Source organism: Natator depressus, chromosome 3, assembly GCF_965152275.1.
Source record: "Natator depressus isolate rNatDep1 chromosome 3, rNatDep2.hap1, whole genome shotgun sequence".
In the NCBI taxonomy this organism is placed as follows: domain Eukaryota; kingdom Metazoa; phylum Chordata; order Testudines; family Cheloniidae; genus Natator; species Natator depressus.
Window position 1 is genome coordinate 112,011,721 of NC_134236.1, and position 17,995 is coordinate 112,029,715.

Sequence of the window (17,995 nt, forward strand, 5' to 3'; positions counted from 1 at the left end):
ATATAAATCAACTGAAGAGCTATACATTTTTTTGTGTTGTGTAAGTGTGTTGGTGAGTTTATAATTTTAGTATATTTTTTAACATCAAAGAAGCCATAAATAATTTTCAGAGTAGCAGCCGTGTTAGTCTATATCCACAAAAAGAAAAGGAGTACTTGTGGTACGTTAGAGACTAACAAATTTATTTGAGCATAAGCTTTTGTGAGCTACAACTCGCTTCATCAGATGCATTCAGTGGAAAATACAGTGGGGAGATTTATATACATAGAGAACATGAAACAATGGGTGTTACCATACACAATGTAACCAGAGTGATCATTTAAATAATTTTGCTATAGTCTTTTTAGACTGCAGCTGATCCTCTGTCATAAATGTCACTTCAGATTTTCTGTTACAAAAGATTTGGACTAGCAATGCTAGTATAAAAATGGCATCAGCAGTCCAAAATGATGTATATAGTGATCCAGGTGGTGATGAATGTTGGTCTGGTACATCAGGGCAATTCCCAGTTTTCAGTTAACTAGGTTTTATGCCATTCACAGTTTTGTTGCTCCAGTGATGCTCTTTATGATGTTAATTGACCACTAGGAGCTATAAGTGTGACTGTATGTTATAATTCTAATTGGCCTGGCAATATCAAGTAATAAGCAGTATCCAAGACACACTAGCAGTTTGATCACACTTCGATCCTAAAAGGTTATTCCACAAATAATTTTAGGCCCTTGATTTTGTTGCTCAAACTTCAGATTGTGGATTGTATAACCGTATAATATGAGGCAGTATAATACAGACTAGCCTGTAAAGAGAAAAATACTGGGTGTAAATTTTTCAGAATGTGTTGAATTATTTTAAAGGAATGTAAAACTGCCTTTTCTCAAGGTTTGATACAACTCTAGAATACTGGTGTGCATAATTCCATACTTAATAACCATTTGATACACACCCTTCTATAGCTGAAGGTCTCATTATCACCTAAGTAACCAATAAGTTTCTGAAAACTATATTTAAAAAATTGCCTTGTAATGTATGATTTGAATATATCTAATAGAAACTGTTGCACAGGTGTTAATGTTCAAATAATACAGCTTATAACAGTACCAGGCATTATCTGCCAAACGTTGGCTTGAAAAGGGAGATTGATTCTCTTCAGACTTATTATTGTAGAATAGAATTTTCTTTAATTTTATGCAAACACTAATACTGCATAAAGATAATATTTTTTTCTTATCAAAACTTTTTGACACAAACAATGTTGTAACCTCTTAAAAGGAGAAACGGCTCAAAGAAATACTGAATTGTAACAGAAAAATTAAACATGGATAATTCATACTTGTTTTGGTATTTCATGGCTTAATACTTTAACACTAAAATTTGGTGTTTGTGTGATCTTCTTTAAGAAGGGGGAATTGAGACCACACTAAGGCCTGGTGTACGCTTCAGAGTTAGGTCGACATAAGGCAGCTTACATCAACCTAACTCTGTCAGCATCTACACTACAATGTAGCTCCCGCCAATGTAAGTTACCCACTACACTGACCTAATAACCATCTCCACGGGAGGTGTAGCGCTTAGGTTGATGTAGTTAGGTTGATGCAGTGTCCATGTAGACACTGTGTTGCTTACATCGCCTATTGCTATTTTTATCAGCCCCCCATAATGTCCCACTTAAGTCAATGCAAATGCTCCTGGTGAGGACGTGCATCACTGGCAGAAAGAGTGTAGTGTGGACATGAACAGCCAATTTAATTACTGCAGTGGCTGTAGGTCAACCTAACTTAAGTCGACTTAATTTTGTAGAGTAGACATGCCCTTTAAGTTGCTGGTTTTCTGCTGAAAACTCTAAATTCTTCCTTTTATTTCTTTATGCAGGCTATTCACTCTGTTGCTTGGCACCATGAAGGAAAACAGTTCATTTGTAGCCATTCAGATGGCACCTTGACCATATGGAATATAAAATCCCCTGCCAAGCCACTTCAGACAATCACTCCACATGGTAAGAAAAGAATGAATACACACAGAGTCTGGCAGTTCTTACACTGGAAATATGTCATTAAACCTTTCTATAAAATCCTGTTTTATTTAATTCTAGAGCTTAAAAACTACTCCCCTAGCAAAAGGAGTTTTTTCCTAGGTGTATGATGATAACTTCTGCAAAATCCAAGCTGTTTACAAAAAAAAAAAAAAGTCTCAAGCCCTTATGAAAATAAACTTCTGAATGTGAAAATGTAAATCAGTGCCTTCCTAAGTCTTCAGAAACATCTCGAGTGCATTTCTTGGAAATTGCTACACAGATGAATGAACATAAAGTTTGCATTGTGCTTAATGTTGCAATCCATGTATTGTTTAAAATATTTCTGTGGATAAGCAAGTATCTGTGTGAATTCTTGGAAAATCAAAATTGTGCTATGAAATTCTAGAATTTTAAAGCAAATATACCCATTACCAAACTAGTAGCCTAATGAAAGGTATATTGAATGTTCAAATAAATAAAATAGTTTGCATTGCTATTTTGTAGGAAATCAAGATATAAGTGTGGTTCTTCTCTGGGAATAGGTTTTATAAAAACGGCAATTTTAGTCACTAGATCAGCTCCCTCAGTTTATTCCAGTGTCTGTTTTAATCAGTTTTCAGAGTAGAACTACATTATAGGGAAAAAATTTTTTTGGTTTCTGCCATATTGCTTTTTGAAGGCTGTCTCAAACAAACATTCCATGTTTACATGATGAGTGTCAATATTAATTGTACTTTTGCATTATATTGAGGCATAAAATACAGTATGTGATAATGTAATAATTTGTGTGCATATTTTAATTTGTAATTTATTTAAAAGAATAATTTCATAAGATTTCAGCACATTACAGATTTTTTTTGACGTTTAATATATGAAAATATGTGTGTGTGTATATATATATATATTTAGGAAAGCAGCTAAAAGATGGGAAGAAGCCAGAACCTTGCAAACCTATCCTAAAAGTGGAATACAAAACAGCTAGAGCTGGGTAAGACTTTGCTTATAAGTCAATTCTTAACACTATATTTGTAGTCTTTGAGAATGTCCTCTGTATCTTCTCGTTTGTGGGATATGTACCCAGTATCTCTGAGCTTGGGAACCTCTGGAAAGCAGTAGTAAGTGATGAACTATAGTTACTGTTGGGTAAAACATAGCCATTACTCTAAAATATGTGTGACTAGAATAGGTAAAAATGATATGTTGATGAATGCTCCATAGCTATATGCTCCTTCTTTAAAACCAAAGGGCTGGCAAAAATATAAAAATGTGATAAAATAGTATTTGTTGCTGTTTTTAAATCTTCGTGATTACATGTGCCACCTTTTAGCAACATTAAAGAAAAACTGATAAATAGGCAGCAAGTTAAGTAAATTTTCAGTTGTACTAAGTTTTAAGGGAAATCTGTTCCTCTGAAGAATTAAACTAACTTTATCTAGTAATGAGACCATCAGTAACTGTTATTTTTTAGTAAAGCAATATGAGTTTGGAGTATGGCTGAATTCTTTTCATATGCTGCAGTAATTTATACAATCACTGTGCATAATTATGTATATTTGTGTATACATAATAAAGCTGTAATTCCAACAAGAGGCTCTGATGACATTACTGCATATTGAGTAGCATGTTCTTGTCACTCGAACTTAATGGAAGACTTTCATCCTTTTATATACAATGAGGGGTTTCTTATTTACAGTTGTAAAGCATTTTGATATGCTTGGGGTGAAAGGTGCTATTTAAAATCATAATATTCATGGAAATCCTTGGAGCTATTTGCAGATGTTCAATTTTCAAATAATCTCCATCTTATTTCTGTTGATTTATTTGTTGTACCTTCTATTATTTTTTTGCTTTCTGTATTGCTTGAATGTTTGCAAAGTAAATAAGACTACTGAAAATTGCTGATTAACAAATGCTTCCATATATATTGATATGCTCTACAGTTAATTTTAATTTATATGAACCATTTTTCTTTCTTTAAAGTCAATTAAATGGAGGTTTAAGGTTTTGAAACCAAGTCCCAATTTTTTGAAAAGCCCTGACCCAGTCGAGGACAATTGTTCTATTGCACTATTTGCAGCAGTCTACATCTGTCCAGGTATTTCCTTTCCACAGGGAGTAAAAACACTGAATAATCATGAAGTCATGATATGTTAAAAAAACTGACAACTCAACTGTTGTGTCCAAGCTTCTGACCCAAATTATGCTATAAATAACTGAAAAGATGCAGCAAGATAAAAATTCTGCAATTTGAAGTGTTCACACTGCAAACAGTCATTTGAAAAATGTCATTTGAAATCTCCACAATGTAACAAGTTTTTTTTACAGCATGCAGACTTTAACTGATTTTTGACATGGTTTAAAGAAGATAAGAGTTGCAATCAAACAAGCTTAACTATGCACAACCTCTCCTGTTAGTGCAGCTTTCCAACTGTATTTATTTTTCCAAGATTTTGCTTTTTCCACTGTTGTGTTTTGTTGTTGAATCTCAGCTTGTTCCCTACCTTTATGTCTTACCTTAAAACTGTCCTTTTATGCTATTTTTCATGCTTGATGATGTTCAGAACACTGTCAAATTTATTCTCATTTGAAAACAGGGTGGATTTGATTTAAATCAAATTGATTTAAATCACTAGTCAGGAAGACTCGATTTAATCATGGTTTTCTACATAAAAGTGCATTCTTGTTGGTTGTTATAATCTTAATACATATTCTTCACAACTCAGCGATAGACGTAGGTTTCATTTTAGAAGGTACACACTATACATTTTTAAAGTCATTGTCAAGGTTCCTTCTCCACTCTGAACTCCTAGGGTACAGATGTGGGGACCTGCATGAAAACCTCCTAAGCTTACTTTTACCAGCTTAGGTTAAAACTTCCCCAAGGTACAAACTATTTTACCTTTTGCCCTTGGACTTTCGCTGCCACCACCAAACGTCTAACCGGTATTTATTATTGGGAAAGAGTTCGTTTGGAAACGTCTTTCCCCCAAAAAAATCCTCACCAAAACCTTACACCCCCTTTCCTGGGGAAGGCTTGATAAAAATCCTCACCAATTTGCATAGGTGACCACAGACCCAAACCCTTGGATCTTAAGAACAATGAAAAAACAATCAGTTTCTTAAAAGAATAATTTTAATAGAAGGAAAAGTAAAAAGAATCACCTCTGTAAAATCAGGATGGTAAATACCTTACAGGGTAATTAGATTCAAAACATAGAGAATCCCTCTAGGCAAAACCTTAAGTTACAAAAAAGACACAAAGACAGGAATATCCATTCAGCACAGCTTATTTTCTCAGCCATTTAAACAAACAGAATCTAACGCATATCTAGCTAGATTACTTACTAAATTCTAAGACCCCATTCCTGTTTTTTTCCCAGCAAAAGCATCACACAGACAGACCCAGATCCTTTGTTTCTCCCCCCCTCCAGCTTTGAAAGTATCTTGTGTCCTCATTGGTCATTGTGATCAGGTGCCAGCGAGGTTATCCGAGCTTCTTAACCCTTTACAGGTGAAAGGGTTTTTTCCTCTGGCTAGGAGGGATTTTAAAGGTGGTTACCCTTCCCTTTATATTTATGACAGTCATTTATTTTGAAGACTTTTCAGATTAGTTTTACAGCTATATCAGAAAATGAATGATTGTTTGGTTATTTCATTTACCAAAGGTAATTGAAGCAGATATTTATGAAGTCATTGGGAGGTGAACTATCTCCAATTTAACAGGTTAATCATTAATATTTGGAGGATTTTCTTGCCATGCTGTATTAGGAGGAGAACATCTCCAGCCAGACATTTTAAATTGTTTTTGTTTTATTTAACTAAAACAACGTTATATATTCTGGATTTTTTCTTCAACAGCAAACATATAATTTTTTAACAAAACAAGCATTTGAATTTAGTTAAACATTCAAGTTTTTTAAAATCTGGTTTGTTTTTGTTAAAGTTATTTAACTAAATAGTTAAATGAAATATATTTTAAAAATTAAATAGACTGTCACCCAGGTCAACATGAGAAATTAGAAATATTGGCTTCTGCAGCTAATTCAGTCGTCTTCATCTTCATTTTCCTGTTTGTTCATAATCTGGAAAAGAAAAACAAACTTTCCTGCTTTTTCAGGTCCCAAAAGATTTCTCAATTTGGTCCAAAGGAAGAAAATATTCTTTCTACACCGGCAGAAGAAACTACTGTTGTTAAAAGTGAGATGATCACTTCAACAGTCTCTGAATCCAAGTGCTTAAGTGACTTCCTCCAGTTCACTGGTGTGACTTTCTTTAAAACATCATCAGCAAACATATATTTCTTGAATGGTTCACCCTTACCGCTGAAGTTTATTATAGTTGGCATTATGGAGGGATGATTGCTGGATGTCCATGTCATAGCCAACTCCTTTTCTTCAGCAGTTAAGGTTTGACCATGGTACCAAGTACGGAGAATATTTGCAAGAAAATGAGCTGGTGATAGTGCTTGTCCCATTTGTTTTTTTAATGCTTGTAATTTAACTCTGTCATTGCATATTTCTCTTTTTAAGATCTCACTCAGTTCCTTCCAAATTTGAACAGTGTCGGCAATAAAACAGCTATTTCCCTGCATTTTGTTCAAGGCTACAGAAATAGGCTTCAGGGTTCTCAGCATGTGTACAACATTTCTCTAAAGCCAAATGTTGAGAACTTTGGCTGTGACAGTGCCATCTATTTTTTCATTATTTTGTTCACAAACTCTCATCAGATTAGGAAAAAGAAAAGGAGTACTTGTGGCACCTTAGAGACTAACAAATTTATTTGAGCATAAGCTTTCGTGAGCTACAGCTGATACAGACTAACACGGCTGCTACTCTGAAATCTGAAACTATAGGAAATGATGGTGATTTTCAAGGTGAATAGTCTTCAGAATCCTGTGTGTTGAGGATGGATTCTCCTAAACAAAATAAGTCAATGTAGTTATTTACTTATTATTACCATACTGCTCATTTAGTATTACTTATTGTATTCACTGACACTCAGTACTACTTTAAAGGTGAAATTGTAAAAGGAAGATCTGCCTATTTCAGCCATTTATTTTTTATCACAACTGCATCTAAAATGATAGTACAATAGAGTAACTATATTTTTGCTCAAACATGAGAATTCAAGAATAGTCCAGAAGGAAGACAGGCAGTCCTTACGAAAGAAGTATGAAATAAAAAAGTTTACCAACCTGAAGATCCTTCATGTTCAGACATTTTCCTTTCATCTTCAACGAAGTTTCCTCCTGAGAAGGAACACTTCTCATGATGTTTCATTCAGGCAGCCAAGCCTTGAATTTTTTTGTTGCACTGTTTGCGTTTTGCACGCATGCCTGTCTTACAGGGAGAGGAACTTCATTAAAATATTCCCAAACTGGGTCTCTATTATGGCCTGCTCCATTATAGGTTTTCCCTTCTAGTGAGAGAATATGTTAGATCTCAAATCAATGAAGGCTACACTCAGAAAGACCTCATATGCTGCTCAAACAGCTTCACTTTTGTTTCTACTGCCTGTCCCTCCCTTCTCACATTTATCTTCAGACTTCTTCTCCTTGTCCAGATCTATTTGTCCCCCAACAATGTTCTATTCATTGAACTATTTGAAACTTTGCACTTTTAGAGAGAGGTAAGGGATTGACTGTGCATGTAAATTTACAGGGACAATAGGGTTGAGGTCTGTTGTTTCTCACCTATGTATATTTATTTATTTTATTTATTTATTTATTTAAAAACATTTTTGCTGTTAACAAGCAGATTATTTCTGGAGACACAAATCCACAGTTTGAGAACTACAAAACTAAGCATCTCTGATGGTATCTTCTAGACCAGGGGTTCCCAAGCTTGGTTCACGGCTTGTTTAGGGTAAGCCCCTGGCAGGCCACGAGATGTTTTGTTTATATGAGTGTCCGCGGGTACGGCTGCACGCAGCTCCCAGTGGCTGCAGTTCAGGTAAACAAAGTGTCTTGCGGCCCGACAGGGGCTTACCCTGAAGAAGCCGCGAACCAAATTTGGGAACCCCTATTCTAGACTGAGCACCGAGTCCCATTGGGTAGATAGAAAGATTAACCTAAATAATCTATACAGAAGCCCCTGAAACCCCATAAAATTGGGTCCCTAATCCATGACCTATTGGTACTCATTTACAAAACTTTTCTTAAACATTACATGAATATATTGTCTCATATTATAGAATTAGAATTTATAATCCCTATTCCATGACGAGATATCTTTGAGCTATAATGTATCTTAATTAAAACTACCTTTAGATAAGTTTTTTCCTCAAAAAGCATTTTCTCAAAAAAATACGATGTTTTCAATTTTTTTTAAATCATTGATTTTTATCCACCCTATTTGAAAATGTCACTAATGTGATAACACTATCTTCCATATCGATAATAGAGAAGTTTAAATAAAGCAAGGCCTAACACTAATCCCTGAAACAACAGTTCACTGGACACCTTAGTTTAGCATATTGCTGTTTCCGCTTCCAATTAGTGCTCTAACTAGTTTAGTTTTTGTCTTAACTCAAAATCTTGCTTTAAAAATTACTTATTCATACTTATGTCACATTCCCTTTGGTTTTGATTAGAATATTCTGTCATGTTCATAGAATCATAGAAGATTAGGGTTGTAAGAGACCTCAGGAGGTCATCTAGTCCAACCCCTGCTCAAAGCAGGACCAACACCAACTAAATCATCCCAGCCAGGGCTTTGTCAAGCCGGGCCTGTCATAAATATAAAGAGAAGGGTAACCACCTTTCTGTATATAGTGCTATAAAATTCCTCCTGGCCAGAGGCAACATCCTGTTACCTGTAAAGGGTTAAAAAGCTCTGCTAACCTGGCTGGCACCTGACCCAAAGGACCAATAAGGGGACAAGATACTTTCAAATCTTGGGTGGGGGGAGGCTTTTGTTTTGTGCTCTTTGGTTTTTTTACGTATTTGTTCTCTCTTGGGACTGGGAGAGGCCAGACAGAAATCCATCTTCTCCAACCCACCCTAATCCAAGTCTCCAGTATTGCAACCAGTATAGGTAAGCCAGGCAAGGCGGATTAGTTTATCTTTTGTTTTATGTGAATTTTCCCTGTGTTAAGTTTTCTGTAACATTAAGGTTTTGCCCAGAGGGGAATCCTCTGTGTTTTGAATCTGAATACCCTGTAAAGTATTTTCCATCCTGATTTTACAGAGATGATTTTTACCTTTTCTTTTTCTTTCTTTTTTCTTTTTTTTAAATAAAATCCTTCTTTTAAGAACCTGACTGATTTTTCCATTGTTCCAAGATCCAGGGGTTTGGGTCTTTGATTTTGTAACCAATTGGTTAGGATATTATTCTCAAGCCTCCTCGGGAAAGAGGGTGTGTAGGGCTTGGGGGGATATTTTGGAGGGAAGACGTCTCCACTATGATCTTTCAAAAGAATTGCCATTGGCTCAATAAGTTTATTCATTTTGTTATACACCCTGGAATATATATTGGGATTTGCTGATTTTTACATGGCATTTTTTTTAAAGTATTCCCTTACCGGCTGTCTATGTCAAGCTTTATATTGGCAAGCTTTTCATTCCTTCCTAACTGTCCGTACCTTCCTTCACTTCTCCCTTTGATTTCAAAAGCCTTTTAAAAAATGCAGTAGTTCATTAGCTAAACCAATTCAGAATCACTGATTTATTCTTTATTCATTTCTTATTGAGTCGTGTGACTGTGTGATTGTACCTGCAATCGTATCTGACAAACAGGGGCTTAAAACATAGCCCCATACAGCCAGACTACCCAGCCTTCCCTTCAGGGTTTGTCTGCAGGGATTTTTCAGACCAGTAATTTCCAACAGATGCTGCTTCACTGTTCGAGTTTGTGAAAGTTGTAGTGTTGAAAAGGTACGTCCTGGTCCAGGTATAGCTACCACTATGAAATCTAATTTTATTGACGTGATGGTAAAATTGTCTGAGCCTGTCTACACGGTAGCCTCCATTGGTGGAGCGGCATGCATTAGGAATTATAGATCCAAACTCTTAGTCTAGTCACAATCTAAGATTGCTGGGAGAATTCTGGCTGCAATCAGTCCAGCTATCATGGCTAACTGCCCAGCAGGAGTTCTTGGTAAAATTAATGTGTTCTGTTGGGATCCTGCACTGGATTACCCAGAAGTTCTGGTTATATAGGAGTGGCAGGGCAGGAGTAGTAGTCAGAAGGCCTGCAGAAATGTAGAAGTTAGTGATCTCCCAGTCTAGCTGAAACAACAAGGAGTCTGGTGGCACCTTAAAGACTAACAGATTTATTTGAGCATAAGCTTTCGTGGGTAAAACCCCCACTTCTTCAGATGCATGGAGTGAAACTTACAGATGCAGACATAAATATACTGACACATGAAGAGAAGGGAGTTACCTCACAAGTGGAGAACCAGTGTTGACAGGGCAATTCGATCAGGGTGGATGTAGTCCACTCCCAATTATAGATGAGGAGGTGTCAATTCCAGGAGAGGCAAAGCTGCTTTTGTAATGAGCCAGCCACTCCCAGTCCCTATTCAAGCCTAAATTAATGGTGTTAAATTTGCAAATGAATTTTAGTTCTGCTGTTTCTCTTTGAAGTCTGTATAGCTACTTCCAAATCTGTTACAGAATGTTCGGGAAGATTGAAGTGTTCTCCTACGGGCTTTTGTTTGTTACCATTCCTGATGTCCGATTTGTGTCCATTTATTCTTTTCCGTAGGGACTGTCTGGTTTGGCCAATGTACATGGCAGAAGGGCATTGCTGGCACATGATGGCATATATCACATTAGTAGACATGCAGGTGAATGAGCCTCTGATGGTGTGGCTGATGTGGTTGGGTCCTCTGATGGTGTCACTAGAGTAGATATGGGGACAGAGTAGGCAACAATGTTTGCTGCAGGGATTGGTTCCTGGGTTAGTGTTTCTGTGGTGTGGTGTATAGTTGCTGGTGAGTATTTGCTTCAGGTTGGGGGGCTGTCTGTAAGCGAGGACTAGCCTGCCTCCCAAGGTCTGGGAGAGTGAGGGATCGTTTTCCAGGATAGGTTCTAGATCGTTGATAATGTGCTGGAGCGGTTTTAGCTGGGGGCTGTACGTGATGGCCAGTGGTGTTCTGTTATTTTCCTTGTTGGGCCTGTCCTGTAGTAGGTGATTTCTGGGCACCCATCTCGCTCTGTCAATCTGTTTCCTCACTTCCCCAGGTGGGTATTTTAGTTTTAAGAATGCTCGATAAAGATCTTGTAGGTGTTTGTCTCTGAGGGATTGGAGCAAATTTGGTTGTATCTTAGGGCTTTGCTGTAGACAATGGATCATGTGTGGTCTGGATGGAAGCTGAAGGCGTGTAGGTAAGTATAGCGGTCAGTAGGTTTCCGATATAGGGTGGTGTTTGTGACCATCACTTATTTGTACTGTGGTGTCCAGGAAGTGGATCTCTTGTGTGGACTGGTCCAGGCTGAGGTTGATGGTGGGATGGAAATTGTTGAAATCCAGGTGGAATTCTTCAAGGGCCTCCTTCCCGTGGGTCCATATGATGATGTCATCAGTGTAGGACAAGTAGAGGTGGGGCGCTAGGGGACAAGAGCTGAGGTAGTGTTGTTCTAAGTCAGCCATAAAAATGTTGGCATACTGTGGGGCCATGCGGGTACCCATAGCAGTGCCACTGACTTGAAGATATAAGTTGTCCACAAATCTGAAACGGTTGTGGGTGAGGACAAAGTCACAAAGCTCAGCCACCAGGTGCGCCGTGGCCTCAACAGGGATACTGTTCTTGACAGCTTGTAGTCCATCCTCATGTGGAATATTGGTATAAAGAGCTTCTACATCCATGGTGGTCAGGATGGTATTTTCAGGAAGATCACCAATGCATTATAGTTTCTTCAGAAAGTCAGTGGTGTCTCGAAGATAGCTAGGAGTGCTGCTAGCATAGGGTCTGAGGAGAGAGTCCAAACAGCCAGATAATCCTGCTGTAAGAGTGCCGATGCCTGAGATGGTGGGGCGTCCAGGGTTTCTAGGTTTATGGATCTTGGGTAGCAGATAGAATATCCCTGGTCGGGGCTCTGGGGGTGTGTCTGTGTAGATTTGTTTCCGTGCTGTAGCAGGGAGTTTCTTGAGCAGATAGTGTAGTTTTGTTTGGTACTCCTCAGTGGGGTCAGAGGATAGTGGCCTGTAGAATGTGGTGTTGGGGGGTTGCCTGGCATCCTCCTGTTCATAATCCGACCTGGTCATTATGACTACAGCACCTCCTTTGTCAGCCCCTTTGATTATAATGTCAGAGTTGTTTCTGAGGCTGTGGATGGCATTGCGTTCTTTTCGGCTGAGGTTATGGGGCAAGTGATGCTGTTTGTTCACAATTTCAGCCTGTGCACGTCTGTGGAAGCACACTATGTAGAAGTCCAGTCTGTCATTTCGACCGTCAGGAGGAGTGCATGCAGAATTCTTCTTCTTGTAGTATTGGTAGGAGGGTTCCTGTGGGTCAGTACACTATTCAGTGGTGTGTTGAAAATATTCCTTAAGTCAGAGATGACAAAAGTAGGCTTCCAGATCACCGCAGAACTGTGTCATGTTCGTGGGGGTGGTGGGGCAGAAAGAGAGTCCCCGAGATAGGACAGAATCTTCTGCCGGGCTAAGTGTGTGGTTGGATAGATTAACAATATTGTTAGGTGAGTTGAGGGTACCACTGTTGTAGCCCCCTGTGGCATGCAGGACTTTAGATAGTTTACTGTCCTTTTTCCTCTGTAGAGAAGTGAGGTGTGCATTGTAAATGGCTTGTCTCATTTTTGTAAAGTCCAGCCACATGGAAGTCTAGCTGTGAAGGAACTCTGTTTGATGCTCTAGACTGGGGGAAACTTAGAGGTTCTTTTCATTCCCCTTTAAACAATCCCTTAAGTAATAAATTTGTGTCAACCAGTATCTGTATTGGAATTCTGTTATGCAGTCTGTTTTATTAGTCATCACACTGACCACCTTCTTTCTCTTATATAGTAATAAGCTATGAGGATGTTCAGTAGGTTATTGGAGCACTCCTTAGGACCTTGTAACTTCAACCACCAGAGAAATGCAGGAATAGCCTACTAATGCACATCCCACTGTGGCTTATAGTTGTTACTGTGGTCATGTGCATGTGTGTGTAGAGTAACTTATACAGATTTTACAATATCCAGGTACAATATACATGTAGAGAATTCGGCACATAAATCTGGGCTTAACTCAACTTTCCCTTTCACTTTGCTATTCACCTTTTATCCTCTCAGGAGCTCAGTAAATTTTTTTTTGGTTAAGTAACAACACTGTGTTTGGTTCTACAAAATACAAAAATTCAGTTCCTCCCCAGAAGATATAATTTAACATTAAAAGACTTGGGAAGTACAGAGGTTGAGGTAACTTAAGTTTAGCTTTTTGCACCTTTTGACCATTGCAGAAGTGTGTTTTAGGAGAGGGCCTAAATGAAGGTCTTTCATCCAAATTTAAATGAGGGCCTTTATCCACATTTTTTCTACCCTCTTTATAATAATAATAATGCTTCCGAGACTGAAAAGTGAATTATACAGTGGTAATGGCCTGGCACATAGTCCAGTCCTTCACCCATCTACATGTTCAATGGGGCTTTGACAAAGTCTTTGATTGCCTTATTTTTGGAGTGGGCTTACCCATTATGGATTAATTAAAGCACAGCAGAAACACCCTGTAGGTGTAGGTTACTCAGTGATCTCAGTCATACTGTTGTAGTCTTGCTCCAAACTGCATGATATAGTCTAGATTCCTCTTTAATAGTTTACATTAAATTTTTAACAATATTGTGTAATTCCATAGGTTTATATAGTGATTTATAACAAAAGATGCCAAAATCATATGTAAAATTAATGTGTAAATTTATAAGGATCCACTTCAACTGTCTCTGGAGTAGAACTGCTTCTGCAGTAAACCACAAATTTCTAACAGCTCCCAGTAATCCTTCATAGCAGTGATTCCACAAGTGAAAAACTTATTTCTAATTGAAACTACAAGAGGCAAAATGTAATCACCCAACCTGGTTGGCAGGCATCTAAAATAATTTCCAAAATGGTTCATAAAATGTTGTATACAGCTCTCAATTATGTAATCATACATTTGATTTTTATATTATTGCATATCTCAATTTCATGTTCTTATTCAAAGTGCATAATTAGCAAACATAATTATATTACACTGTCATTTCAATATTAGGATCTGCTTTTAGTAGTAAACTTTGATTTATTTCATTCACTACAATATGCAAAGTAATGCAATACAAACCTGGAATAGTCTTACTTTGACACCCTTCTTTTTCTAACCTCAACATTGTTGCAGCACATTTTATTGTGACTCCCTTTTTCTCATATTGGAGCTACTATGTCATTTAAATGCCTTAAATCCATTGCTTCCCCCCCCTCCTCTGGTTGAGTCAATTGTGGGGTAGAAATATATTTGATAGATTTCCTGGATACTGTTGTCAACTGTATAGTTATTTTGGTTTACAAGAAACCCTGCCAAGTACAGCCCATTTACCCTCAAATTTACATTAGAAGTGAAATCTGCAGAAACTACAGGTACCAACATGCAACATTCATTATAATATGATAGGTTATGCTGCTCAAATCAAGATATAGTATTGTATGTTGAGGTATGTAGTCTCTGTGGGTAGCAGTACAACAGTAAAATGTCCATTTGAAATTGGTCATTTTCACCAAAACCAATTAACTTCAATATGGTGACGTTTCTTGACTGTACATTTTTTTTTCATTTCCTTTTTAGCCGTGTGAAAACTAAGGCTATGTCTACATTAGCACTTTTCTCGGTCGGGGTTGAAAAAAACACCCCCCTGACTGACGTAAATTTCACCAACAGAAGCGCCAGTGTGGACAGCGCTACGTCGTCAGGAGACGCTCTCTCCCGTCGGCATAGAGCAGCTACACGGGAAACCTTACAGTGGTGCGGCTGCAGCAGTACAGCTGTGCTGCTGTAAGATCTGTAGTATAGACACAGTCTAACACAGGTAAAGGTTCATGTGTATAGCAGAAGTTGTCAGGCTCATACACAAGCTCAGAACCTCCCTGCTGTGCCAGCTACACAAGTTCATAGTCAGATACTCCACTTACCAAGCAGCTGCCACATTTTGCACCTGCTTCAGTTTCTGGGTGGCTTTAAGGTGTAGCCTCACATAGAGCACATTGCATTAGTTTTGTCACCTCAAGATTAAATTATGGATGACAGTAGTAAGGTCCCTAATCAAAAGGAGTGCTCATGTCCTCGCCCTCTGCAGGTATGGTGCTGCAGAATTAATATGGTGGCTGGAGTTACCTAATCTTCTAGGAGCACCTGAGAGTGCAATGTAAAGGAGAGCTCTCATTATTAATACAAAAATATAATAAAATTATAACTTTTTAAATCTTAGGTTATTAAACTTGCCTTTACAGAAAGCAAGATATATTTGTCATTACTGTCATATCTGTGGGGCTTGGAAAAAAGTACCTCACATGCATATATTTGTTTGTTTATTGCCTGTGACCTGTCTATGACTTTTACTAAAAATATCCATGATAAAATCTTAGCCTTAGTTATAGGCGCAGATCACCACCTCCTTCTGCTTCTACATCAATGCCTGCTCCATCTAGACTCCCGAGGGGTGCTAAACAGACATTTTGATGGGTCGGTTGGGGATGCCATGCCAGTTTCCATGTTTCCAAATCCCATCTCCCATATGTGTTTGCAAATCATCTTTCCCATTTCCTCAGTGCTTGGTCCCAGATTACTTTAGACCAATGGATTTTTAAGCACTCCTGAAGTGAGATATACCCTCCAATTTGTTTCTACCTCTCCCTCTCTCCCCATCCCTCTTTAGGAACCACTCTCAAGAGGAGTTCCTCCTCCAGGAGATGCAATCTCTCCTTTTGGTGAGAACACAGAGGCGGTTCCCCAGCATGTCAGAGGGAAGGGGTTTTATTCCCATTATTTCCTAATCCAGAAAGGAAAGGGAGGTCTCAGACTAATTTTAGACCTGTGCCAACTCAACAGATGTTTTAAAAAAAAATAGTTTGTTTGCATGGTCACCCTTGCTTCTGTTGTTCCATCCCTAGATCCTATAGACTGGTATGCAGCCCTTGATTTAAAAAAGAACCTACTTTCATGTGGTTTATCAAAGTCACACAAGTGTCTCGGATTCATAGTGAATCACTCTCATTACCATTTCACCATGCTGCCTTTTGGCCTGTCAGCAGCTACTTGGTTTTTCACAAAATATATGGTAGTGGTAGCTGCCTTTCTGAGGAGACTAAGAGTACAAATCTATCCTTACCTGGATGTCTGGCTAGTAAGAGATCACAGAATCATAGAATATCAGGGTTGGAAGGGACCTCAGGAGGTCATCTAGTCCAACCGCCTGCTCAAAGCAGGACCAATTCCCAACTAAATCATCCCAGCCAGGGTTTTGTCAAGCCGGACCTTAAAAACCTCAAAGGAAGGAGATTCTACCACCTCCCTAGGTAACACATTCCAGTGCTTCACCACCCTCCTAATATCCAACCTAAACCTCCCCTACTGCAACTTGAGACCATTACTCCTTGTTCTGTCATCTGGTACCACTGAGAACAGTCTAGATCCATCCTCTTTGGAACCCCCTTTCAGGTAGTTGAAAGCAGCTATCAAATCCCCCCCTCATTCTTCTCTTCTGCAGTCTAAACAATCCCAGTTCCTTCAGCCTCTCCTCATAAGTCATGTGTTCCAGTCCCCTAATCATTTTTGTTGCCCTCCGCTGGACGCTTTCAAATTTTTTCACATCCTTCTTGTAGTGTGGGGCCCAAAACTGGACACACTACTCCAGATGAGGCCTCACCAATGTCGAATAGAGGAGAACGATCACATCCCTCCATCTGCTGGCAATGCCCCTACATATACATCCCAAAATGCCATTAGCCTTCTTGGCTTCTCGTCCACTGTAATCCATAGGTCCTTTTCTGCAGAACTGCTGCCTAGCCGTTCAGTCCCTCGTCTGTAGCAGTGCATGGGATTCTTCCGTCCTAAGTGTAGGACTCTGCACTTGTCTTTGTTGAACCTCCGATTTCTTTTGGCCCAATCCTCTAATTTGTCTAGGGCCCTCTGTATCCTATCCCTACCCTCCAGCGTATCTACCACTCCTCCCAGTTTAGTGTCATCTGCAAACTTGCTGAGGGTGCAATCCACACCATCCTCCAGATCATTAATGAAGATATTGAACAAAACAGGCCCCAGGACTGACTCTTGGGGCACTCTGCTTGATACCGGCTACCAACTAGATATGGAGCCATTGATCACTACCCGCTGAGCCCGACGATCTAGCCAGCTTTCTATCCACCTTCTAGTCCATTCATCCAGCCCATACTTCTTTAACTTGCTGGCAAGAATACTGTGGGAGACAGTATCAAAAGCTTTGCTAAAGTCAACACGTCAACTGGCTCTGTGGATGAGGGGAAAGCAGTGATCTCATCATAGAAGGCAATTAGACTGGTCAGGCATGACTTGCCCTTGGTGAATCCATGCTGACAGTTCCTGATCACTTTCCTCTCCTCTAAGTGCTTCAGAATTGATTCCTTGAGGACCTGCTCCATGATTTTTCCAGGGACTGAGGTGAGGCTAACTGGCCTGTAGTTCCCCGGATCCTCCTCCTTCCCTTTTTTAAAGATGGGTACTACATTAGCCTTTTTCCAGTCATCCGGGACCTCCCCCGATCGCCATGAGTTTTCAAAGATAATGGCAAATGGCTCTGCAATCACATCCGCCAACTCCTTTAGCACCCTTGGATGCAGCGCATCCAGCCCCATAGACTTGTGCTCACCCAGCTTTTCTAAATAGTCCCGAACCACTTCTTTCTCCACAGCGGGCTGGTCACCTCCTCCCCATGCTGTGCTGCCCAGTGCAGTAGTCTGGGAGCTGACCTTGTTCGTGAAGACAGAGACGAAAAAAAGCACCGAGTACATTAGCTTTTTCCACATCCTCTGTCACTAGGTTGCCT

General features: G+C 39.0%; 1 protein-coding gene across 2 annotated transcripts in view; it reads left to right on the top strand.

The window, feature by feature from the left end:
* Positions 1-17,995, top strand: part of STXBP5 (syntaxin binding protein 5) — a 181,009-nt gene that overhangs the window by 86,457 nt on the left and 76,557 nt on the right. For both annotated transcript variants that reach the window (XM_074948582.1, XM_074948583.1), the window contains exons 8-9: positions 1,870-1,993; positions 2,921-2,999. In XM_074948582.1, the coding sequence (XP_074804683.1) occupies positions 1,870-1,993; positions 2,921-2,999 (203 nt within the window). The remainder of the gene's footprint in view (positions 1-1,869; positions 1,994-2,920; positions 3,000-17,995) is intronic.